Source organism: Thunnus maccoyii, chromosome 22 (assembly GCF_910596095.1).
Source record: "Thunnus maccoyii chromosome 22, fThuMac1.1, whole genome shotgun sequence".
Taxonomy (NCBI): Eukaryota; Metazoa; Chordata; class Actinopteri; order Scombriformes; family Scombridae; genus Thunnus; species Thunnus maccoyii.
This window is the reverse complement of record NC_056554.1, coordinates 21,323,492-21,349,812: the sequence shown is the minus strand read 5'-3', so window position 1 is coordinate 21,349,812 and position 26,321 is coordinate 21,323,492. Positions and strand designations below refer to the sequence as shown.

Genomic DNA, 26,321 nt, shown 5'->3' with positions numbered 1-26,321 from the left:
ATGTAGTTTAATGAAAGGCAGTGGCAAACAGAAAAGTCTTCAGCTGCGATTTAAAAGAACTGAGAGTCGCAGCAGATCTACAGTTTTCTGGGAGTTTGTTCCAGATATGTGGAGCATAAAAACTGAACGCTGCTTCACCATGTTTAGTTATTACTCTGGGGACAGAAAGCAGACCTGTCCCAGACGACCTGATAGGTCTAGATGGTTTATAATGTAGCAGCAGATCAGAGATGTATGCCCTAAACCATTTAGTGCTTTATAAACCAACAGCAGTATCTTAAAGTCAATTCTTTGACAGACAGGAAGCCAGTGTAAAGATCTGAGAACTGGAGTGATATGGTCTTAGTGAGGGTGCCAAAATTGCACCCAGAAAAAACAAAGATGCTCATCAGTGAGTGAGCCTGGCATTAAGCTCGCCTAGAGCAGCAAACATGCTACTGCTGGCCCTGGCGTGAAATGATCATGTTGAACTGTTGCTGTTGTTGTTACTTCCAGTTACACACTCATGACCTTCACGAGGCGTAGCGAGAAGTCTGCTGGCAGCCCATATGTCACGCCTTGATTTTTAAGCTGGAAAGGAAAATGACACAGCGATGATGAGATATGATCACTGCTTTCTCTGGAATTATTGTTCCGTGTAAAGTGGAAGAATGGCATTTGAGAAGGTTGACTAAACCCAGCTTGTGCTAAAACTATTCTGCGCTCAATGAAAGCATTGTCAACAGTTTGTAGACAGTTGATTCTCAAGTTAGGCCTGTGACAATGTATTGGGTTTAATACATGCTTTATGTCAATAATATATTGGGGAATAGCAAATAAAATATATTGTGTAAGTATTTTGTAGGGCTGCCCCATAATAGTTGACCAAGTTTTCATTGGTTGGTTAGTCGCAGAGGGGGAAAAAACCCTTCTTTCTTGTGCAATGACTAGTCAACTGATGGCTTTAACTAATGACCACTAGTCAACTATGAAAGTTTTTGACCAGGGGCAGCCCTAATTCCCGGTCACAGTAATATTTGAACAGTTTGAATGATTTTTTCTGCTAGAAAGTGAGTAGCTTCTAACCCTGTACCAAATATGGTACAGATTGTGGACACTTTGGTGTAGGCGGCATCATTTAAACAGTCTGACCAGTCTGTAATATGAAAGAAGATATGAGCCAGAATTGTATAAATGAGTGCACCTGTTTTGTTTATATTTAATTTTTAAGTGCATTCTTCAGACTGCATTTTAAAACTTCAGACTGTTTTTTGTTGCCACAATTTAAATGTATTGTGGGGAAAGGTCTGTTGATACAATAATACTACAAATAATACTATTACACTATTAGACGTAGTAGTAGTCATAGTCGTGGTTGTGCTAGCTGTAGCAGTGGAATACTAGGAGCAGTTTCAATACCAGTAGTGGTAGTTATGGTAACAGCATCTCCATCTCCCCTTCATTTTTAAACTTTAACCCAGATTCACCTGCTCCTCCTTTTGCCAATAAAACAGAGTTGTTCACCAAAAGTGAAATTGTTTAACAAACAGAAATGAAATGATATCTCACCCCTAGTCATGGTCTTGCCATACCATTGGTCTAACAGCCCATTAGTCCAAAATCCCAAACCCCCCCTCCGTGCCAAGTTCACCCACAACACAATGCACTTCCCTAGCCTTCCGCTATCAAAATCTGACAAAAAAAACCCTTCATTTCTAAGGATTGAGGGACAAATAATCAAAACTGATGGCCTTAACATTAACCTATTGTAATGTTGAGTTATCAAGGACACTTTTGTGTTTTTGTGCTCAGAAATGTTAAAGATATCTTTAAAAGAAAACCATAACACAGTGACAGTGGGGGAAATAGTTCTGGGCGGGTCCTCCGGTCAGTCCTGGCTGTCTGCTTCTTAAAACAGGTTGACTACAACTTCTACAATGTGTCTCTGAGTGATGAAGTGCAGTCACCTGATGCTGTAATAGAATTTCTGATTAAATAAGAAGAGACTTACCTGTTGTATGATGTTGTTTATGTATTCCTCGGACAGCGGAAACAAAGAAGAAACCCTCACTGTCAGACCTACGACATCTAGAGGCACAGTGAATCAACATTACAATGGAGGTCAGATAGTTCAATAGTTTATGTTATTAACAGAGCTGTCACTTAAAAAAATCAAGTTTGAATGACTGACAACTAATACGTAATTCGTTCAAATTACATTGAACGCAAGTAACGTTGGTCCGTTGTTGTTGTTTTTTTTTTAAATATCTGTCATCTGAACAAAACTTGCACAGAAAACCTGCACACCAAGCCAAATGTTCATTTGTCTTTTTGTCTAGAAAATAAAATGGAACCTTAATACAGCAATGGTTTTGTCAGTCTTGATGTCAAATATGGTTTACAGTTTCAAGTTCAGGGAAAACAACACAGTGACTGGTGTTGTTTTTGTTGTTGTTGAGGTTGTTTTTTTTTTTTCATCAGCTTTTTTCTAAAATCAGTTTTTACTTCTTGTTCCTACTTATAGATATCACCATCCCCTGCTGACAACACTGTAATCAATGGTCAGGTGGCAGAAACTGTGGAGTATTATTACTTGTAGTACTTGTTGAATTTGACCTCCAACAGTAACAACAACATGGTCTTTATGAAACCCCAGATTTTCTGTTGGCTGTTTCATGTTACTGAATTTGTTCTGACATTTTCTTTCCTTTGTTGGTGTTCTTCTCTTACTGTCAAACAGAAAAAACATTCTGAATAAGGTGGTAAGTGTTTGCAGCAAAAGAAAGTCTGTCTGTCCTGCTTAAAGAAAGCATAGTCCATTCAGTGTGACAGCTCCCATCTTACTGTACCTTCTGCTTCTCATTAGCATAAAAACTAACAGATACAACAACTCTTTCTTCCCGTCTCTCTCTCTCAACTTTGTGAGGAAAAGGTGTAGTGTGACTGCAGCATGAAACACGTTTTTCATACTTACAAGTGGGAGGACTTTGGGCACTTGTTGTTGCCATTGGTGTTGTTGTAGAGGTAACAGTCATAATTTGCGTGGGTGTGACAGCTGGTGTTGTGATCGTGGTTTCTGGTGTTGTTGGAGGAGTGGTCGTTGTAGTTCTTGTAGTGCTGGTTGTTGACGTTAGTTGTGTAGTTGTAGAGGGAACGGTTGTTGTACTTTGTGTGGTTGTGGTTGGTGTAGTTGTTATTGTCGCTGTTGAATAAGTGGATGCAGTTGTTAGTTGTCGAGTCAGCAAACAAAAGTGAAATTAAATATAGCTTTAACTTTATCAATCCAGGAAATCTGTAATGGAATTTAAAACTTTGACAAACACGGAAGGGCACAACTCACCGTTTCCATTGCTCACAATGACTCATCATAGTTCTTAGTGATACTTGTTTTCATTGGTGAAATTATCTGTTCAGCACAGCTCACTAGTTTTTAACGTTAGCAGTGTTTACGTTAGCAAAGAGAACAACAGTTTCTTAGCTTATGGATAGATTAACAGGACATTCCATAGATGTTGGGTGTATACGCTTTGAATTCAGCCACATCGTTACATATTTTTGTTTTTGTTTTTTTAAACCTTTTAACCATTTTGATTAGAAAAGTGACTACTCTAGTTATTACACCATATGGGGTGCTGAAATTGAGTGAAGGAGATTACATACCAGGTCCAAACTTTAAGCGCGTCCAAATTCCTCCTTTTTAAAAAATCTGTCATCTGAACATAACTTGCTAAACACACAAAATCTGTACACCAAGGTTTTCTGTGCATAGGGTTCGATTTTATTTTCTAGCCAAAAATAAAATGGAACCCTGATGCAGTGATGATTCTGTCACTCTTGATATCAAATATGATATACAGTGTCAAGTTCAGGGAGAGCAATGCAGCGACTGGTGTTTTTGTCGTTTTTACCTCTTGTTCCTACTTATAGATGTCACATAGTGTGATTGTGGCATGAAACATCTCATACATCTGTCATACTTACAAATTGTAGGACTTTGGGTACTTGTTGTTCCCATTGGTGTTGTTGTAGAGGTAACAGTCGTAATTTGCGTGGGTGTGACAGCTGGTGTTGTGACCGTGGTTTCTGGTGTTGTTGGAGGAGTGGTTGTTGTAGTTGTTGTAGTGCTGGTTGTTGAGGTTAGTTGTGTCGTTGTAGAGGGAACAGTTGTTGTACTTCGTGTGGTTGTGGTTGGTGTAGTTGTTACTGTAGCTGTTGAATGAGTGGATGCAGTTGTGTTATTTGTCAGGTCTGTAAACAAAAGTGAACATTAAGGTTGATTATCCATTAGCTTTATCAATCCAGGAAAACAGTAATGGAAATGAAAACTCTGACAAACACAGAAGGGCTCTGCTCACCGTTTCCAATGCTCACAATGACACATCGTAGTTCTAAGTGATACTTGTTTTTAACATTAGCAGTGTTTATGTTAGCAAAGAGAACAACAATTTCACAGCTTATGGATAGATTAACAGGACATTCCATAGATGTTGGACCTGTACACTTTAAATTCAGCCACATCATTACATATTTTCAGTACGTCCAAATTCCTCTTTTTAAAAAAATATCTGTCATCTGAACAAAATTGCTATGCACAGAAAACCTGCACACCTAGGCAAATTAATTTTTTTTGTCTAGAAAATAAAATGGAACCCTGATGCAGTGATGATTCTGTCACTCTTGATATCAAATATGATATACAGTGTCAAGTTCAGGAAGAACAATGCAGCGACCGGTGTTTTTGTCGTTTTTACCTCTTGTTCCTACTTATAGATGTCACATTGTGTGATCGCAGCATGAAACATCTCAAACATTTGTCATACTTACAAATCGTAGGACTTTGGGTACTTGTTGTTGCTGTTGGTGTTGTTGTAGAGGCAACAGTTGTAATTTGCGTGGGTGTGACAGTTGGTGTTGTGATCGTGGTTTCTGGTGTCGTTGGACCAGCGGTCGTTGTAGTTGTTGTAGTGCTGGTTGTTGAGGTTGGTTGTGTCGTTGTAGAGGGAACGGTTGTTGTACTTTGTGTGGTTGTGGCTGATGTAGTTGTTACTGTAGCTGTTGAATGAATGGATGCAGTTGTGTTAGTTGTCAGGTCCATAAACAAAAATGAAAATTAAAGATAGATTGTACATTAGCTTTATCAGGAAATCAGTAATGGAATTTAAGACTTTGACAAACATGGAAGGGCTCCACTCACTGTTTTCAACGCTCACAATTACGCATCGTAGATCTGAGTGATACTTGGTTCCACTGGGGAAATACAAATTAAGTACAACATATTACAGAAAAATCAAAGCAACACAGCATGAGTGTAAACAATTACTCTTCTAAGTTTGTTCTTCCAACTTAACACCCCTGTAAGAGCATTAGTTGGTTTTGTTTTCATAAATTTTATTAAGCACTTTCACAGTATTTCCCTATAGTTTTCTATAGAAGACAACAGACTGACTTGTTAACTGCTTGGATGACAAAGCAGATGGGGTGGCTTTCTCCATTTTCATCCACAGAAGGCGTCCAGCTCAGGATGAACCGTCCTGGTCCTGATGTACTCTGGGTAGTGTTGTACGGCCCGCTAAACAGCAGCTCAGAAATCCTTTAAGAAGCAAAAGAGGACAATTCTTATCAAGTTAAATAATCATTTTCAAAACCTTTGTAGGGAATATCCCAGTGTTCTGAGTCTCTGGCTATAAATGGAGAAAAGTTGTTTTTTTGTCACGCAATAATCTATGACAGTGATGGCAAACATATGACATATGAGGGTTTTTTTCCCAAACCTGACATCTGTTCAGCTGTCCTTAAGTTTGTTTGTATCCTGACATTTGTTAGAGGTTCTGCCTTTCATCAACACAATAGAAAATTTGGTCGCAAACTAATTCTCTCTTAAGAAGGACAAGAAGCTGAGGCTGTTATCATAGCAGTTATTTCCGCTCTACCCAAAGGATGTTCCAAAGGACAAGTGAGGTTAATGTTAATGTGTAAATCCTTTTATGTTTGTTGCTTACGTGGAGGTATTTGCCTCTGCGTTGACAACGATTTCCAGGGTCTGATTGACAGAGGTGTACAATCGAGCTCTGTTGTTTGGGGTTGGAGGCAGGAACTTTGGCAGATAGAGTCCCTCTGTGCAGGATGGCACCACAGGATCCACTGGAACGATGAGAAAAACACAAATTTGGTACACCTTTGCAGTTATATTTTCGGCTATGTCTTCTTCAGTGTACACTAGTCCTTCAGGTTCACCAACTTTTCACCAACTGCGCGTCAATCAACTTATTACCAACAGGTGCACCAAGTGGCTACTTGTAATAAAAGGCGTCCTCACACATGCTTCACTGAAAACAAAACAAAACCATACATACATTCGCAAAACTATGTACTTATTATACAAGAAAATATACTGTATATTGACATATATTAACGTGGCCAGTGTGGGCAATTCTAAAACAAGATAAAATCACAGTATAAGAAAATGTAAATATTCTACAAGTTTTTATAGGAAAGTAGACAGGTTGGATTCCTCATCTAAATTAGCTGGCGTCATGGCACTTAAATGTGAAAATCCATAATTCCCTTGTCAAATATTATAATTTTAAAGTACTAAAATGTATGAAAAACTCAAACAAGTTGGTGCACTACTTTTAACTGATCAAACCCACAGCTTTGATCAATAACCGTAATAATGTGCAGTTTCTTTGACAAAATTTATTTTTTTAAAGTTTAAGCATTTCAGACAGCAAAGTGTTACCCTAGGCACCCCAAACATGTTTCACAAGATAATTAATTATTTATGTTCTGTTAATTTGCATACAAAATATTAATTTGTGTACACAACATTGTTAATATGTACACACAAGGTATTAATTGGAGAGCATAAGTCACTATTTTTTTGTGCTTTAGTTTTTAAAAACTTACACCTACCAGGGTTTTTACTTTGCCTTCCATGGTTACCAGCTAATTGAATAAGACTGTCAAAACATGAAATCTTACCCCTTAAAACAAACTGAATAGGTATTTTGCTGATAGAATCATTGGTAGTTATTGTTGTCAGTGCCCCGTCAGATTGAGTGAGGTTGATAGTCTGCCTGGGAAAGTCCTCCATCACCAGCTGCACTGCGTATGGACCTTCATTACTGCTACTGGTGTTGCTGAATGACAGAGTACAAGACTGCAAAAGAACAAAAAATGGACATGAGGTCAAAATAACCAAGATTCAGATTTTGAAATGTAAGACTGTACCTTTTTTTAAAAATGAAAAATCTAACTCGGCAATTTATGATTTTGACACTATGGTAAGTATGAAGGACTTGATCTTCAAGCAGCAGTGGTCTGTCCATTTGGTTATAAGACATGACTTTGTGGACTTTAGTTACTCACAGATGAGAGGTTGAGAACAGACGGCGGTGTGCAGGGGTTACACTCCGACAGTGATGTGTTTCCGTATCTGCATTTAACCTCGTCGTCATCGGGGTCAAACATCAACAGGTCGAAATCTCTCTGACAGTTTGAAGGAACTCTGAGAGAGAGATATATAATAAATAAGACAAATAACAACCTAGAATCATCCTACCTGAACTTTGGCTCAAGCTGAAAGTATCTACAGTAGAAGACTTCACTACTGGGTTCAACTGTTTGGATAAACCTGAGGAAAATATAACCGAAACTGATGTGAATATATTAATTGGATGATTAGGATAATCAGACCTGATTTAAAATGTGGTTGACCTAAACGCATCCTAATTGAGAGAGAACACCAACATGAGCTTCAGCATGATGCTCTATCAATTATTAAGCAGCAGCGGTCAAATAGAGCAGCAATTCACTAATAATGTCCCAAAAAACAAATGTAAAGTCACAGAAAACTAACTCCAAAAATAATTTATAGAAAAACTAATTTATCTTCTACCAACAACAAAAGATTCTACAGCCAAATGTTAAATAAAAAGACAGGAGATAATCATTTTCTAACCAATTTAAAATATGTGAATCAAATAAAGAAAAATATTTGTAATTTTATTGGATACATTTTTGACACAGACTACCCATTTCCTAAAATATTTTCCCCCTCTGTGATTATGACATGCCACATGATCAAAGCTGGTAATACACTCAGATTGATTCTGGTGTTAGACGTATTCACACACAGACAGAGTATAATTTAAAACTGGTCTGGGTCTTGCGTTCTGGGTCAGGTCTGGTTTCCTTGGACCTCCAAAGACCTCTAATCAACAGAGCAAAAAAAAGAGGAATTACTGTAACTTGTTTTTAGATTTAAACTCTATCCAGACATGTTTTGACTATAAAAGGATGATCTAGTGATGACTGAACAAGACTATCAATTATGATGACCAACTTCATTGTTCGGATATTAAATACCCCCCACACCCTGCCAAACAAAACCTCAAACAGTCTTCATCTTTGTATATCTATTGTCCTAAAAGTCTGTTGTTTTTTCTGGAAATAAGTGTGTTTCTGAGAGGAAAGTGGATAATCTTGAAAGAAACGTGGTGAAATCTTTGGTCGTCAGTCCAAAACAGCATCCCTAGATTGCACAATGAGACACATCCACATGATGGCTGATTTAGAGTTTTGATGACCAAAGAGAACCTGTAGCAGCCTCAGAAATTTAGGACCAAATTCACACGATGTAACTGCTGCTACAACCCACTTCTACACCAACCAATTAGAAAATTGCGACATTTTCTAAGTGCCATTTTTGAATTTGAAAAAGGTTCACACATGCGTTCACCTTAATATATCCATGGCACACAAACCAAAACAATGGAGGTGAAGCAAAAAAAAATTGCTATTGTGCAGTCTGAGGCATATTGCAACCAAGATTTTATTGAAGCCATCTCTTACAGTGTGACATCCAATAAACTTTCACGACTGTTGTTGTTGCACAGTCTAAAGGAAGATGGCTGCACCAGTGTTTAGAGAAGTTATCCTTTTGTTTAGAATTATAAATCAAGCTACATCATTTTAAGAGGCGATATCTTATAAGTAATGGAATTTTTCAGAATCCATGACCTTGCACGGGTAGCGTACAGAGGGGTTCTGCGATGTAGACGTACCTCACAGCTGGCAGGATAGTGGTTTGGGGTGATCTGTTGGGTTGGCTGGTGTCAGACCGGTTCCTAAGTTCCACCAGAGTCACAGCTCTCCAACTTTCGATGCCATTCACGATAGAATTTATCCAGTTACCACTATTGATCCTTTGGTGGAAGTTCATGGGAAAGTCTGTTATTACTGTGCTGCCCATATTCTACTGTAGTGTGTGTATATAACTTGCAAGATATTTCCCCCAGCATTTAGTTTGTTAATAAGGTGATGCTGCCAAGCATATTACCTCTGTCCCAATTCCATACTGTAATTCAAATTGTATTTTGAGTATATGTTGCAATCTCACTGTAAAAATGACAAATTAAAGCAAACTTAAAGCTGCATTAATTGATTTTTAGCCACTAGGTGAAGAAAAACATCAACACAAGCTGACATATACATAGAGGCTAAAAAGCTTGAAGGAGCTGCAGATTTGGTCATAGTTGTCCATGATTTTTGCAGTGCCAGCAGGCCCTCTCACATTACACTCTATTAAATATCCAATGGGTGGATTTACAAAAAAATTAGGCCAAATGAGCCAATTGATTTTTTTGCAATGTACACTCACCACAGCTGAAACGAAGCGTTGCTGGGAACCAGCCGAGTCGAGATTCCCTCTGTCTGACACCACTCTCTACTGCTTTCCATGTCGATATCCCTCACCAGTAAACTCTCAGTCCCACAATCCCCACTCAGACACCCCAACGTTAAATGTTCGCAAGAATGGAAGTTGCTCTTATAGCGAACAGCCACCTGTAGAATTACAGTGAAGAGGTGTTTTTGACAATATCCATGACACAAAAAGGCAACTAAGTGAGATATAAACTTAGAAAAAGATACAAACCGAAGCAGAGTGAATAGTATCACACTGGGTTTAATCAAATGCTCAGAATTGTATTCCTGCTTTTAAAGACCATTACTGTTCATGAAAACTCTCCACTGAAAATTAAATTAAATTTGTATCTAAATTGTAACTGGAACTGACATTTAGTGTATTTGTAAAGTGGTTAAACAGAGAAGCAAAATGATGAAATGATAAAACTATTTAAAATAATAAAAAAAAAAAACAGAAATATCATTAAACAAATGTATTGACATCAAACATTTTATGATTTTTTTTAAACTTAAAATCCATTAGTTTATATTGATGAAATATAGAAAATTCACTCTGATTAATTATTATTTTATATTGTATATAAAATATATCTATATATCTAGGATTTAATGGTAACACTTTAAGCCCCCTAAATGAGCATTTATATAGTAAGCAGTATAACACACTATAGTTGTAAGCAGGTATAATAACATTTATTAATTAAATGTGTATCAATGTACAGTATTTCATTATTTCATTATATATATGTACTTCTCCTATGAAGACATGTTTGAAATTATTACAACTGTGTTTTACTATATTGTCATTCATTATCTGTCTATACGGCAGCCTCCACTTATGAATTATTGTTGTTAAAATTACATTCATAAACATTTATATCTGCTTACAGGTACATTACAGTGTGTTACAAAACATTTCAACTGTTTATACACTGCTTATAAATGCTAAAAACTGTGATTGTTTTATTATTAGGCCTATCATTTTTTAATTTTCAGAAGGTAAAAGACACATACCGTGACAGATCCATCTGCAGTAGTGTTTTTTGGGTAGTAGGTCATCACAGTCCCCAAGAAATGAGTAGCCTGGGTGCTGCAGGCCAACAGCAGCACCAACAACAGCAGCGACAGCATAGAGAGCGACATAGTGAATGTAACAGTCTCTCTACGTGCAGTCAATTAATACCAACACATCCCTGCCTCTCCTTTTCTATTGTCTGTCTTCCACAGAAGCATTTTTTCTCAGATAGAAATCAAACAATGAACCAGGGAGTGAACTGGTATGACAAAAATGAGGCAAAAATAAAACATGCCATGAAAGGGACAGGTGCTTTACAGTGTTATAAAAACAAATGGAAGTCAGTGTGATCTGGTCCTCCTCGGCTCATGGAGGCAATTAAGACACTTGGGTCACTTCTTCTTGGAGTCAGTCAAATGTGACACATATTTTTAGATTCAGTGTGATTTACATGTTCATGTCATTATCGCCAACGTCCATCATCAGTAAATGTCCATAAATCTTCATGGGAGAAGAAAATACTCACAAATACAGAGCTTGCCTGAGAATCATTGTGATTTGTAATTGCCATATTCCATCTGAAATAGGAGGAATATCTCTCTTTTAATTTCATCTCCTAAAGTTTCTTCCATTTGTATCCTTTGTGTGAGTAAAGAGCTTCAAAGGCCATTAAGAAACTGTATGTGATATAAGCCTACAATATACAAACCTAACCTAAATTGAGTTTAAATTGAGTCTGTGTTCACACCATACAGTCCCAAGATATTATAAGTGTTTAGTGTGCAATAACACAGAGGTTATGTACTGCGTGGCAATGTGTATGTGTATGTGTGTGTGTGTTGGTGTTTGATGTGTTACACTTGGGAACAGCTCCCCCTGCCTGTTCTCCACAGATTTGATGGTTTCAGTATAAATCACTTGTGAATACCAAAAGAAATGAGAAAAACTAAATCCATGTTAGTTAGTTTAGTTAATTTACTCTTATTATTATTCATGAGGTAAAGAAATTAAATTCAGCTTTCATACTTTATGAGTTTTTTGGAAACAATATGTTTCATTAGTCATTAAATTCACAATTTGGAACAATACATCTTTATAATGACGCCACAGGCTGTAACAAAGGAGAAAGAAACCTGATACAATTACTACATCAATAATTGATTAAAAGTAATCGGTTGATGGTTTAAACAAAGTAAACTTTGTTTAAGTACCATTTAAGGCTGCATTCACCACCAAATCTGTGCGGCACCTTTCAGAAGGGTGTGGGAGTGTTTATTTGTGCTTTAGCTAGCTCGGTCGACCACCACTCTTTTTATCTCTCGTGCTCTCTGTCTTTCTCTTTTTCTCTCGTCTTTTTTAAAATGAGTTGGGAAGCCAACAACAAGTCTAACTTTACTTTTAATGTTATCAAACGAAGAGAATAGCCTCTCCTCGTCTTAGTAATGTCTTTACTTTCTTTACTAGCAACAATAATGTTACATAAATTACTAATACACAATATATGTACCTTGTGTTTAGAGGGTATGGTGCTATTAAAACTCACCTGGAAGAAAACATGAATGCTTTCAGTCCTATTTAGAACATGGAATAGCGGTGCACTTGTGGCCCCTTGTGGCCAAAATGAGTATTACAACAACAAACACTTTGAAAAATCCTGACAAAAAAAATATTTTTTCGCCCACTACTTTCACAGATGATGAAGAAAAGAAAAAAAAAACTTTGCCCTCTTGTGGCCAAAATGACTATTACAACAGAGAACAACAGAAAAAAAAAATCACCTGCTACTTTCACACATGAAGAAAAAAAAATTGATCCTGGCAAAACTTTTTTTTTTTTTCCTGGCAAACCTTTTCACCTGTTTCACAGATTTTTTTTTTTTTTTTTTAATGGAACTTAGAAAGATTATCCTTGCAAAACCTTTTTTTTCACTTGTCCTTAACTCTTGAACACAAGAGAGAAAAGAATTAAGATCAGACTTAGACATTGGATCTCCAGAAATTTTTTTTTCCTCACTTGCCTTTCAGGGCGTCCGTAGGGAATAGAATTAGATTAGAATAATTATATAGAAATGGCCAATCGTCTCTCTGATGGTCTCGTCTGCTTATGTTGGTCATACAGAGGCTTCATGACACTGTTTCATAACCAGTTAAAAGTTCCTTGTAGTAACTTTAATCTTATGAGGGACAAATGAAAGTTAATTTCCTTGGATATTTGGCTTTATTAACATTTCTTTTAATATCAATGGAATATTTGCAACATATGACAACATCAATATCTAGACGGCACATAGAACTAAACAAAACAAACAAACGTTAATGGTCATTTTCTAGAACAAAGATACTCAAACATTTCTTTTCAAAAACTAAAACTACTGTAAAAAACAACAATAACAAAACAGTGGAAAAATGTCTGATGTTAGCTCAGTAAATGTCAGACAACTGAAAACTTTCCTGCAGGGGTCAGTACAGTTTCACAATGAACCATCCGCAGTTGTGTTGCTGACTTCCAGCTTCACGCTGCTCACCAGGCGTAAAGAGATGTCTGATGGCAGCCCATGTCTCACCAGTTCATCCTTAAGCTGGAGAAGGGAACAAAAAGTGGTGCTGAAATATGATCACTGTTATCTGAGATATGATATTATGATGTGGCAGAACTGATACAGATTACTCTGAACAACTTTTGTTTTCAGTCAGGAGGAACAAAACTGTACTGTGCTTCTATGAAACATTCTCTCTTGACTCTTTTGATCTTAGATGGATACTGACATCAATATATTGTGTATGTGTGATAAATAGTTCTTGGTATTCCACCGAGGTTTGGTCTCCCTGCCTTGAAGAGCTGTTAACAAAACCAGTTTTGGCTTAAATGAAGGGCTGCATTTCTGCTGCATTGCAAACATAGTGATAAGAGAAGATGTCTCTCATTACTATGGGTAATACAGACAGTAATAAAGGCAGTCACAGAAATAGTTGTGGTTGTTGTAGCAGTCAAGTAGTAGGAGCAGGAAAACTTCACTTTCAGACTTATGACAACTAGAAGAACAGTATTAGTACCAGTGCTAGTAGTTATGGTAGTAGTGACATTCCCATTTACCCTTTCTGGCTCCAATGGATTCACCAGCTCACTCTTTTTTAATGGAAACAGCTGTCTTTGCTCCCAGTTTGTCAAACAAACACGTCAAATAGGTTCACTAACAGAAAATTTTTTAATTCCAGCTATAATCACTATCTTTTGGGACTGCACTCTGCACAGTCGACCACATCTGTCAGCTTTGTAATGTGATTGATGGCTTCTGGCTGCTGTTCAAAACACCACAGATTTACTGTACGTCAGTTCTACCTTGTTCAAGCTTCCTCGTTTCACGAATTTAAGCATCCAAAAATGATTAAAAACATGTCAATGAGCCACGTCACTACACTGGGTCACATCTTCCTTCATCATGAAGAGTATGGGCATGTTGGTTTGTTTAGAAACGGCTCCAAAGACTAAGACTTTATTTATTACAAATTCTATATCAGTAAATAAGATATCCACAGCGGGTGCAGTTATCTGATGCTTTGACACGATTGGATGAGAAGAGATTTACCTGTTGTATAACAGTATTTCTGATGTAGTCCTCAGACAGTGGATATGAAGAGGAAATCCTCATATTCAGACCTACAACAACTAGAAACACAATGGCTACATTACAATGAAGGCCAGAAGGGTGCTGAAACTAAGTAATACAGTAATAAAATACATTCCCAGGCCACTCAGTGATGGTTAAAACATCATCATTCGTCATACTCACAGTTGTTTGAGATGTCGAGAGTTGTGTCTTGAGGCGTAGTGACTGAATGTGGACTTGTTGAACTTAGTGTAGTAGATGTATTGTTTGGTGTTGCGGTCTGTGGTGCAGTTGTTGAAGAAAAATTGGTTGCACTTGCAGTTGTAGAGGAGACATTTGTTGAACTTTGTGTAGTAGATGTATTGTTGGGTGTTGTGGTTTGTGGTGTAGTTGTCGAAGAAAAATTGGTTGCACTTGCAGTTGTAGAGGAGACATTTGTTGAACTTTGTGTAGTAGATGTATTGTTGGGTGTTGTGGTTTGTGGTGTAGTTGTCGAAGAAAAATTGGTTGCACTTGCAGTTGTAGAAGAGACGTTTGTTGAACTTTGTGTAGTAGATGTATCGTTGGGTGTTGTGGTTTGTGGTGTAGTTGTCCAAGAAAAAGTTGTTAAATTTTGTGGTGTAATAGTAGAGGGAGTGGTGGGTGTACTTATAGTTGGTATAGTGGTTGCTGGTTTTGAAAAAAAAATTGAAAATAAAAGATAGATTATACATTAATATTTTTATCCATCCAGGAAATCATCAATGGAATTTAAAACATGAAAAAATAGGGAAGGGCTCTACTCACCATTTCCAACAGTCACAATGACACATCTAAACTCCGATTGATATGTGGTTGAACTGTGGAGATAAATCAATACTGTAGCTTATTTACAAAATGATGTTACAAATTATTTTTAAATATTTTTTTGTTCGAGAGAGAAATGTTATGCAGTAAGTGTCCATACATACAGTGCTCGACCATTAATTTTATTTATGGCTGCTATTGCAGATGGGACAAAACTTGCTAATACGAGCATTGTTTCATTTTAAAGGAATAGTTTTAGAACATTTTGTGAAATATGCTTTCTTTCTGAGTGTTAGATGAGAAGAATGATGCCACTTCCAAATTTGTCAGTTAAATATGAAGGAGTCCCAGCCAAGAAATAGTCCTGCACATAACCCCCGTAAAACCACAACTTGTAGTTTTTACACTTTAAAAACTACCAATTAAACAAGATTGAATGTGTTAATTTATGAGGATTAGAGGTTCTGTCAGGTGGAAGTTGTTTTTTTTACCTTTAGACAGAGCCAGGCTAGCTGTTTCTCATCTGTTTCCAGTCTTTATTGCTAAACTAAGCTATCATCTCCTGGCTGTAGCTTCATATTTACTGTACAGACATAACAGTGGTATCAATCTTCACAAAATGTGAAGGTATTCCTTTAAAGTTCAATAACCAAGACTACACAGAAGTAATGTTACGAGTGAATTTTGAAGGAAAATTTAAATGCATTTTAATGCTTTTCTTCCCCAAAACTGCTTTCTTTTATAATACCTAAATGTATGCACTAATGACCTGAAACTAATGCCATAAGAAACACATTTCAGTTTTTAATTTATTTTTTTAATGGGACTGACTTCAACTCTGCCTGGACGACAAAACAGACAGGGTGGCTTTCTCCATTTTCACTCTCAGACGGTGTCCATCTCAGGATGAACCGTCCTGTTCCCAATGTAGTCTCATTTATGTTGTACGGCCCGCTGAACAGCAGCTCAGAGATCCTGTAACAAAGAGAAGAGAAAAAAAGGCTTGTCAAGTTAAATACACATTTCCAAATCCTCCCCACCCATGAATGGAGTAAAGTTGTTTTCCGTGATGGCATGATTGTCACTTTGGCATCTGACTCAGCTTTCTCTTTAATTTTGTATCTTTCATGACAGTTGAGTCAAATGAGCTAACCATTATTAATCTTTAAAACTCTACACTTGTGAAACTAATTTTGAATCATGGTGCAAAGTCAGCAGGTGCTTACACACAATGTACTGTAGGAAGTATTTCATGTTTTCTTTTGACTTTGAATGCATACTGTTGTTTCTAATTAACCTACTGTGTGTAAGGCAAGGCGACGCAAGTTTATTTGTATAGCACATTTTAACAACAAGGCAATTCAAAGTGCTTCACATAAACATTAAAAGCATTAAGACAAAGTACAAACGAAACACATTATAAAAGGAAATTTAAATGCAATTTAAAATAGCTAGTAAAGAGTTAAGAGAATAGAAAATAAAAATAAGATAAAAATAGCATATGACAGATAAAATACAATAATTAAAGTTACAGTGCAAGAAATGAATCAAAAGCCTCAAATTTGATTTAATAAAAGGCAGCAGCAAACAGAAAAGTCTTCAGCCTTAACTTAAAAGAACTGCTGCATATCTCTCGGAGTTTTTTCCAGATATATAATATACAAATATGTCTGTTCCAGTATTTTGAAATCAATTCTTTGACAGACAGGAAGCCAGCGTAAAGAGCTGAGAGCTGGAGTGATATGATCCACTTTCTTGGTCTTAGTGAGGACTAAAGCAGCAGCGTTCTGAATCAGCTGCAGCTGTCTGATCATTTTTTTAGGGAGACTTGTAAAGACACAGTTACGGCAGTCGAGTCTACTGAAGATAAATGCATGGACATGTTTTTCAAAATCTTGCTGAGCCATAAGTCTTTTAATCCCTGATATATTCTTACGGTGATAGTAGGCTGACTTTGTAATTGTATTAATGTGGCTGTTGAAATTCAGGTCTGAGTCCATGACTACCACAAGATTTCTGGCTTTGTTTGTGGATTTTAACATTACTGATTGAAGCTGAGTGCTGATTTTTAATTGTTTTTCCTTGGCACCAAAAACAATTACTTCAGTTTTGTCTTTGTTTAGGCTAACTGAAGAAAATTCTGGCCCATCCAATTGTTGATTTGTTGAATGCACCAACTCAATGTTGTATTGGACCATAGTCCCCTAGTGTTATGGTTATGTAAATTTGTGTTTCGTCTGCATAATTATGGTAACATACAGACGGGTGACAAATTAAAGTAAAAACTGGTCCAGGTCTGAATGCCTTATTCCTACAGTGAGGGGATCTGGTGGCTCTGTCATGCTGCGGGGGGCATTTTGCTGGCATGGTTTGGTCCACTTGTCCCCTTAGAGGGAAGGGTCACTGCCAATCAATGCAAAGTTGTTCTGAGTGATCACCTTTATCCTATGATAAAACATTTCTATCCTGATGGGAGTGGTCTCTTCCAGGATGACAATGCCCCAATTCACAGGATTCACTCTTGTCAAACCAGTCTTGTGCATTGGTGTTGGAGTTACCCAACACAACAAATTAGATTCCTTGTGCACCTAATGTGGATAACTACTTTTTGTCTTATCAGAGTGTTCTGCAGGAGATCATTAACTTGTAGTATTTTGATATCTAAATCCTTTTAAAGTGTTTTCTTTTGACTTACGTGGAGTTATTTGCTTCTGCATGGATGCTGATTTCCAGGGTCTGATTGACAGAGGTGTACAGTTGAGCTCTGTTGGCTGGGGTTGGAGGCAGGAACTTGGGCAGGTAGAGTCCCTCTGTGCAGGATGGCACCGCAGGATCCACTGGAACAATAAAGAAAAGGTTGTTCTGTCCATTAGTCAATCTACCATTTTGGTCTGGACTACAGTATCTTGGCAACTGTTGGATGGATTGCCATAAAATTTTGTTGGCCCCCAGAAGATGAATCCTAATAACTGGTGATCCCATTGTGTTGCCTCTAGAGCTACAAACATGCACATTTTCAGACAGTCTCTCCTGGATGGAAATAGTTGTTTACAGAATTAAAAAACAGCGCTTGAGAGAGAAGTTAAATCCTGACTCCTTTCTCACGTCCCAAGAGCAGGCCAACTGTGGTGTGAAGTGGGTGAGAATATTGGATTGTCAGAGTTGGAAAACTACAGAAATTGTCAAAGAAATGTCTAATGAATAAATGTCAAATGAAATACTTTTTGAGACATTTCACTCAAAACCACAAATATCAGCTTCATGGTGGCACTAGAGGAAAAGTCATTAGGATTCATTCTCTGGAAAACCATGAATATCTTGACAAAGTAGTTGTTGAGATATTTCAGTCTGAACCAAAGAGGTGGACCTACCGACCGACAGACAAACATTGCCATCCATAGTGCCAACTAACACAGATATGCACTCCAAAACAAATGTTTTCACTCAGTCAAGATCAGCTATAAATCCAGCCTATCAAAACATCAAATCTTACCCCTTAATACAAACTGGACAGGTATTTTGCTGATAGCATCATTGGTAGTTTTCACCTCCTGCGAACCATCAATTAGAGTCAGGTTGATAGTCTGTCTGGGAAAGTCCTCCATCATCAACTGCACGGCGTACGCACCTTCATTACTGCTATTGGTGGGGCTGAATGACAGAGTACAAGACTGCAAAAGAATAAACCAGAATCAGAGAAAATAAGAGACAACCTCAAACCCACTAGTTCAGTTCATGAAATAAAATTGAGGCTATAAAGCTATTTTAGCTCCAGTCAAAATCATGATCAGGGTTTTGTTTCTTTGCTGGTTTTCACATACTGGTCTTTGGTCAAGGTGACTCAGTGAGCCAAGACTAAAACACATCCAGTGTATAAAACTGGAACAGTGTAATCTCCACACAACTGCTGTTCACCATTGAGATAATGGTGTTTTCATAAATCATATTCTCACTTGAAAACCACAATATGTACAGTGGGAGAGAAGCCATACAGAGAAGGATATTCTTTGGCATTGTGCAACCCTGTGCATTAGTTTCCATGTATTGCATTTTTCAGGCAGCTGACCTGTGCCCAAGTACATGTTGGACCTGTTTTGTTGAGATAAAGTCAGTCAGTCTAGTGAATGACATTCTATTGGCATTCTGCTGAACCTTAATTACAGTTGTACAGTGGGAGAAATAAGTATTCAACACGCTGCCTTTTAAAAAAAAACATATTTCCAGTGCAGCTGTTCATATGAAATTAAGACCAGACATTGGTATTAACTCAATAAGGCAACACAGCTAACAAAATCATAACATTCAAATCAGTAGCAAAAAGTTCTGTGCATTAAATTGAATGACACAAGAAAAAAGTGTTGAACACACAGTAAGAAAACACGCTGTACCAGGTGATTCCACTAATTAGTCTTCTAACCTGTGCTAATTAGAATCAGCTGGGTTAGTACATGTGGCTATTAGTACTTCCACTCTTTTAAAAAAGGTTAGATGTCTGTGAATGCATCATTTGTTACTGAGCTGTCATGTGAGACGGGTAGAGGCATCCAAAGATCTTTGCAACAAGATTGTTGAGCAATATAGGAATGGCACAGGTTACCGCCTGATTTCTCAACTTCTAAATGTTCCCATAAGCACTATTAGGGCCATTAACTGCAAGTGGAAGACGCAACACTCCAACATCAACCAGCCATGCACAGGAATTCCTCGCAAGATTGCTGACCGGGCAGTCAGAAAATTAGTCAGAGGAGTAGCCCATGATCCAAAGACCACTTGAAAAGAGCTCCAGAAAGACCTGGAAGAAGCAGGTACAATTGTCACGGAAAAAAAAATAGGCAATGCACACTATGGTCTCCATGCACGATCACCCCATAAGACTTCATTACTGAAGAAAAGACATGTTGAAGCTTGTTTGAAGTTTGCTACACAACATTTGGAGAAGCCTGCAGATTACTGGAGGAACGTGGTGTGGTCAGATTGGACAAAAATTGAAATTTTTAGCAATAACACTACATGCCATGTTTGGAAGAGAAATGGCTCTGCATATGACCCTAAAAATACCATGCCTATAGTGAAATTTGGAGATGGAAGCATTATGGTATGGGGCTGTTTCTCTTCTCATGGTACCAGCAGAATCAAAATTGTTGACGGGAAGATGAATGGAGCCATGTATCAGGATATTCTTGAGAACAATCTGTTGCCATCCACTAGGACAGGATGAGGATGAGAGGCTGCAAAGGACACTCAACTGGTTCCAGAGACAGAAAATAAAGGTGTTGGAATGGCCCAGTCAACCACTGGACTTGAGCGCAATTGAACATTTATGGAAGGAACCGAAGATAGAGATTCACCAATGGGCCCCCAGAATCTTCAACATTTGAAGACTGTCTGCTTAGACAAATGGGCCAAAATCCCCCCTGGACACTGAGAGATTTGTTTCTTCATACGGGAAGTGTCTTGAAGCTGTCGTTGCAAACAAAGGCTTCTCCACCAAGTATTAGTTACATTTCAGATACGGTGTTCAATACTTTTTTCCCGTGTCATTGCAATTTAATGCACACAACTTTTTTTTATTGATTGGACGCTATGATTTCTTTAGCTGTGTTGCCTAATTGAGTTAATACCCATGTCTGGTCTTAATTGCATATGAATAGCTGCACTGGAAATATGTTTCCTGAAAAAAATGGTGACGTGTTGAATACTTATTTTCCCCACTGTATGTCTTTTGGACTGACTTTACTCATTTGTGCCAAACATGTTGACTTGGATTATAATGGTGTCATCTTCAAGCGCTAGTGTCTGTTGCATCAGTATCTGCCCAGTTTGTTATAAAACATGAGATTCATTTACATAAGAGTTAGTGTAGAAAATGGCTACTCACTGATGAGAGGTTGAGAACAGACGGTGGTGTGCAGGGGTTACACTCTTGTAATGTGTTTGTGTCATTTCCATATCTGCATTTAACCTCGTCTCCATCAGGGTCGAATGCCAAAAGGTTGAAATCTCTCTGACAGTTTGAAGGAACCCTGAGAGAATGAAAGAGAGAGACTGAGATGAGATTGAGATTCTTTGGCATTGTACATTTGTTTCCATGTTAAGTATTTTTCAGGCAGCCAACCTGTGCCAAAGTACATGTTGGACCTGTTTTGGCGAGATAAAAGTAAAGGTCAGTCTAGTGAATGCCATTCTAATTGAATTCTACAGAACCTTAATTACTTTTTCTTAAATGTTTTCTCCAGGAAACTACCTTGCACCTTTTTGAATTTAGGCCTGATCTTGAACACAAGTCAACAGATTTCCCCTTTAAAAGGTGTTTGCCCATAAAGCTGTCATTTTTAATACCTTTTTCTATGCATAACAAGTTTCTACATTGGGGATAAAATAAAAACCCTACAAAGTCCACCCTTTGAAATAAACTATAGCAGGGAATGCTGGAGATGATACTTAAATTAGCACACATTTTTATATTGCGAAATTGATATACAATTCACTGAAACACAGTTTATGGATAATATAACTGGACAGGAATGTTTGTTTGTTTGTTTTTTAATTAATGCAGCATTTACATCACAGATGATTTAATCCTATGAAAAATCCAATAATGCATTTAAAGTTCTGCTCATTGATTTGCAACACCCAGAGATACTAAAGGATAGCTACCACAGTATAAACATCTCTGAGGGGTGACAAATTTATATTGCTTGATGGAATATATATGTTGTACACATTGTTACATATGTATGTATATATGTCGCCAACAGTAACCCAAAACAAACATACACAGCTGGCAGCATCATGAAAGCCTCAAAATAACTCACATTTCTACTACAGCTGAAGTTCATTCATTTGACAGAGTTCAGCTCCTTTGAGCCTTTTCTCGACATTTTCAGATGAAATTCAAACACCATCATTCTGACCTTGCTGCTTACTGGGCTATGTAAGTTACTGAAGGGCTAATTATATTTTGATAGCAAACAAAATTGTTTAAATACATACAGTAATTAATAATGAAAAACAGTGAGTAGGCTTACCTCACGACAGGCAGGATGGTTGTCTGTGGTGATATGTTGGCTTGGCCGGTGTCTGACCGGTTCCTCAGTTCCACCAGAGCCACAGCTCTCCAACTTACGATGTTATTTTTAATATTACTTATCCAGCTAAAGCCTGCCAACCTTTGGTGGAAGTTCATGGAAAAATCAGTTATTATTTTGCTGCACAGAACCTGTATCCATGTGCAAATAAATAATTGGCTTTCCAGGAGGCACCAGCACATCAACATTGACCTTTGGCATGAAAAAAAAAAAATCCAAACCACCTCCAAACTTTGGTGGAGGTGGTGATTTTTTTACCCTTCAGTGACAGTTTGAAAATGACAATTTTTGGCCTGCTGTGAAATAATGGACTTTGCCAATTTAATTTTTTACAAAGAACACTCACGGCAGCAGCAACGGAGGGTTGCTGGGAACCACCAAAATAGAGATTTCCTCTGTCAAACACCATACATTGCTCCCCTCGTCGACCGTGCTTAGCACTAAGCTCTCATTTCGACAATTCCAAAAGAAGCACTGCAACGTTGAATTTGTGCAAGCGTGGAGGCTCAGCTTCACCTGTAGTATTACAGTGAGGAGATGTTATGGCATTAATGACAACAGCCATGATACAAAAGGGATGTTAACTTGGGAAAAGATGATACTTTGAGGACGTTTATCTGTGAACCTGCTGATATACAAAAGTATCTTAATAAAATTATCTATATTGTTTTCTTGAGATAACAGGATAAAAACAACAAGAACCTCATGGAAAGATGTTTTCCAAAAGTCTGTGAATCAATTTTTGGAGGAAAAAAATCCTAATTTGAATCCTTTATTGTACAGTATATTTTTGAATAATTAAATCACTACCCAAATCCCAGAAATACTGTAATTAATCTATATTTTCTGTTTTTATTCCTTAAAGGTCAGACTTATTTACAGGACACTGTCACAAGTTTATGTGCTGTCAAATTTCTTCTTATTGCATTAACAAAGGTGAATAACTTGGATTAGAAAGAAAATGTACGTACCATGACAGATCCATCTGCGTGAGTGTTTGTTGGGTAATAGGTCATCACTGTCCCATAAAAATGACTGGCCTGGGAGCTGCAGACCAGCAGCAGCAGTAGCAGCAGAAGCTGCGACATGGTGAATGTAATCACTTCACTACAGAAAGACAATAAATGAATACCAATACTAATCCATGTACTTCCAAAGACAGCCTCTTTTCACTCTCTCACTCCCTTTTTCTATTTGTCTGTCACCCACACGGAAGAACGAAGCAAACAATACACAAGGAAACTGTCTGGTATGAGGAAATGTCTCGTGTCCTGGTTACAAGTTTATGATTAAACTTTATGAAAATGTAAATAGAAGATAGAAATCTACCATCTCGGCCACATTACACCTGCTTTTTCATTAATTATGAAGTATTTGTATGTTGTATTTCTACTGCCTGCTACAACTTTCTGTTCAGATGTTTTCTTTAATGTCCTCTTGTGAGTCTTGATAAGCTCATAACATCAATGGCTCCAAAAAACCATCTCTCTGATGACTGGAAAGTGAATTTCAGTCTGACTGCCCCATTGGTGAATTGGGAGCTGTTGATATTGAGCGTATATTAAAGGATATCACTGGCAGTTTTCTACACTTGAATACTACATTTCCCCAGGTTTGCTGTATGTCAATTAGTTTGTGATAATTTGGCTAAACACATATTTGGTAAAGGAAACTATAAGCATAATATCATCTGAAATATTAAAGGTATATAGACATAGCCCCCTCTATTTGACAGGGCCTCAAGATCAGATAAAAAATGCAGGCACATTTTAGTTTTTATGTGCTTTAGAGGCTAATTACCACTCACCTTGGGCCCTTGATTAGATTTGATGTTAAAGCTTAAATTGTCTTAAACACCAGAGGCTTCTGCCTGTTATTACTATGAGGAAAATCATTTCATTATTAGCTGGACTGACGCCAAAACTTGAAAGAAACAGTCAAATTTGTGTTCCAACAATGAACGATGAACCGTGTGATGTCTGAAAAGACTCAGCACCTGAGTAGACACTTGTCTGAAAATATTTACCGTCAAAAATCTGATAGGGTGGACGGACCAGTTCTTAGCGTGTGCTCAAATGAAAAATACCACTGTGTTTAAAAATGCAAGGGTTGACGTGATAAACTCAATCCAGAAAATCCAGTGTCAGGAATGTATATACTGTACGTGTGTATGTATGGGGACTTTCAGAGGTTTTTGACTTTTGACTGATACTGATTACTGTGTCCTGCTCACTTTTGAAATTAAACCTGAATGGAAAGTGGGTATGGAGAGCCCTTTAATTCAAAACCCTACCCAAACTATACACCACCTATCACACTGCAAGCTACCCCACGGTAAAGGCTCACAGCCTGGGTCCTGGGGTTACCATCAGCTTTCATATTGTAAGTGTTTAGTGTGCAAATATTGTCCAGTGGCTCCAGTAGACGGACCAGTTCTTAACACAAAGGTTATGTGAAGTGGTTATTGATGTGTTACACTTGGCAACAGCTCCCCCTGCCTGTTCTCCACACATTTCATGGTTTCATTATAAATCACTCGTAAATACCAAAATCATTATCAGTTCAGTGGGTTATTTATTTTCTCTTATTATTTTTCATGAGGTAAAGAAATTAAATTCAGCTTTCATACCTGTAAGTTTTTTGGAAAGAATATGTTTCATTAGTCATCAAATTCACAATGTGGAACAATACATCTTTATAATAACACCACAGCTGTAACAACTCTTTTAATTCCTTAAAAGAAATATATTAAAATCATAAAATCAACAGCAACAACAACAAAAACAGTGTAGACTACTTTTGGTTAGTCAGATAAAAAACAAAACAAACAAACAAAAAATAAACAGTACAATATTTTCTTTTTTTCCTCCTCAGCAGAAACCTGTTTTTCATACAGAAGTCACAACTCTTCACTCATGAAAGCTGTGTTTTACATCCGCTGACTTTTATATTTTATGTCTTTAAGAGCTGGTGTTCAGTACATGTACAACTTAGTTTGGAGCCAGTCGTGGTCCAGTATGAAATTTACACAAGTGTGATGTGGAAACTTGAAACCTCCAGCACACATTGACTGGACTTCTCAATGAAGTAGGAGACATCTTGTGTGAAACAGTTCAACTTTAGAAATTGACAATATTTATATATTCATAGATTTTGGATTCTTTTCAGTGAGGCAGAATTAGTAGACGTCATTTTGAGAGTTTAACGAGGTTAAAAACAAACAACAACAAAAAAAAAACCATGTAAAAACCACATCAGACAGAAATTATTAGTCCACGCAGAGTATTTTTGATACGTCCTAAAATATGTCTGGAGGGGATCTTTAATTCTTTTGTAGACATTATTTTTACAGTTCAGTTTATAGTGAGATTATGCATCCTTTGAAAGAAGAAACAACACCTTTTATTACAAGCAATAAATGTTACTTTGCTCAATTAAATTCACTCAGTTAACAACATAATGCAGGAAAAAAAATAATATTAAAAAAATATACATTATGATACTAGAATAATACTAATAATAGTGCAATAAAAGTATAATGCAGTATACACAGTATATGTATTGATGGTAGTTCTATAATATATAGGTGCAGCATAATTTGATGAACATAGATAAGGCAAGATGGCAGTCTGCTGCATGCTGAAGGAATCATGTCACATGTGATAAAGAAAAGACAGAATAACAACTGTCACGGTGTGTATCAGACAGCAGGGGAAGGACCTGCATGCAGACTATAGAGGCAGACATGGACAGTTCAGTGAGTTTATTGTCAAAAGTGAAGATACAAAAGCTCACAGGCTTGAATGGCAAGTCCAAACAGTCTAAACAGCAGTAGTATTAAATTCATTAAATTCACAGAGGTGCAGGGACGAGATACAGAAAAGTCCAGACAGGCAGGCAAGCAAGCAGGTGTTGATATTGTGTAGGTCCACGTAACCAAAAACAGAAGCTTGAAAGCAATGCCAAAAAGCAACATGACATCGATAACGATCTGACAAGGGAACAAAGGATCTGGGCTGGTACTTGAAGTAAGTGGCTGACGAAGGAATGAGTTGCAGGTGAAGAGTGGGCGGAGTAGGTCAGGTAACTGCAGGACTGATGAGTGAAGTGGGAACAGGTGTGTCGATGGGGAAAGGAG

General features: G+C 37.4%; 2 protein-coding genes across 2 annotated transcripts; both read right to left on the bottom strand.

Annotated features, from left to right (window-relative positions):
* Positions 1–313: 313 nt before the first annotated feature.
* On the bottom strand, positions 314–4,017 carry LOC121888780 (integumentary mucin C.1-like). The gene is made up of 4 exons (XM_042400266.1): positions 3,961–4,017; positions 2,954–3,181; positions 1,991–2,067; positions 314–570 (listed from the first exon to the last, which is right to left on the bottom strand). The coding sequence occupies exons 1-4, from the start codon at positions 3,992–3,994 to the stop codon at positions 496–498; spliced, it is 414 nt and encodes a 137-aa protein (XP_042256200.1). The 5' UTR covers positions 3,995–4,017; the 3' UTR covers positions 314–495.
* An 8,786-nt stretch (positions 4,018–12,803) lies between these two features.
* LOC121889975 (mucin-17-like) lies at positions 12,804–23,271 on the bottom strand. Its single transcript, XM_042402223.1, has 11 exons — positions 23,155–23,271; positions 22,530–22,699; positions 22,124–22,264; positions 20,974–21,118; positions 18,589–18,766; positions 17,791–17,932; positions 15,927–16,070; positions 15,096–15,148; positions 14,493–14,978; positions 14,289–14,368; positions 12,804–13,280 (listed from the first exon to the last, which is right to left on the bottom strand). Exons 1-11 carry the CDS (start codon positions 23,269–23,271, stop codon positions 13,173–13,175), a joined length of 1,764 nt encoding a protein of 587 aa, XP_042258157.1. The 3' UTR covers positions 12,804–13,172.
* Between the last annotated feature and the right edge of the window lie 3,050 nt (positions 23,272–26,321).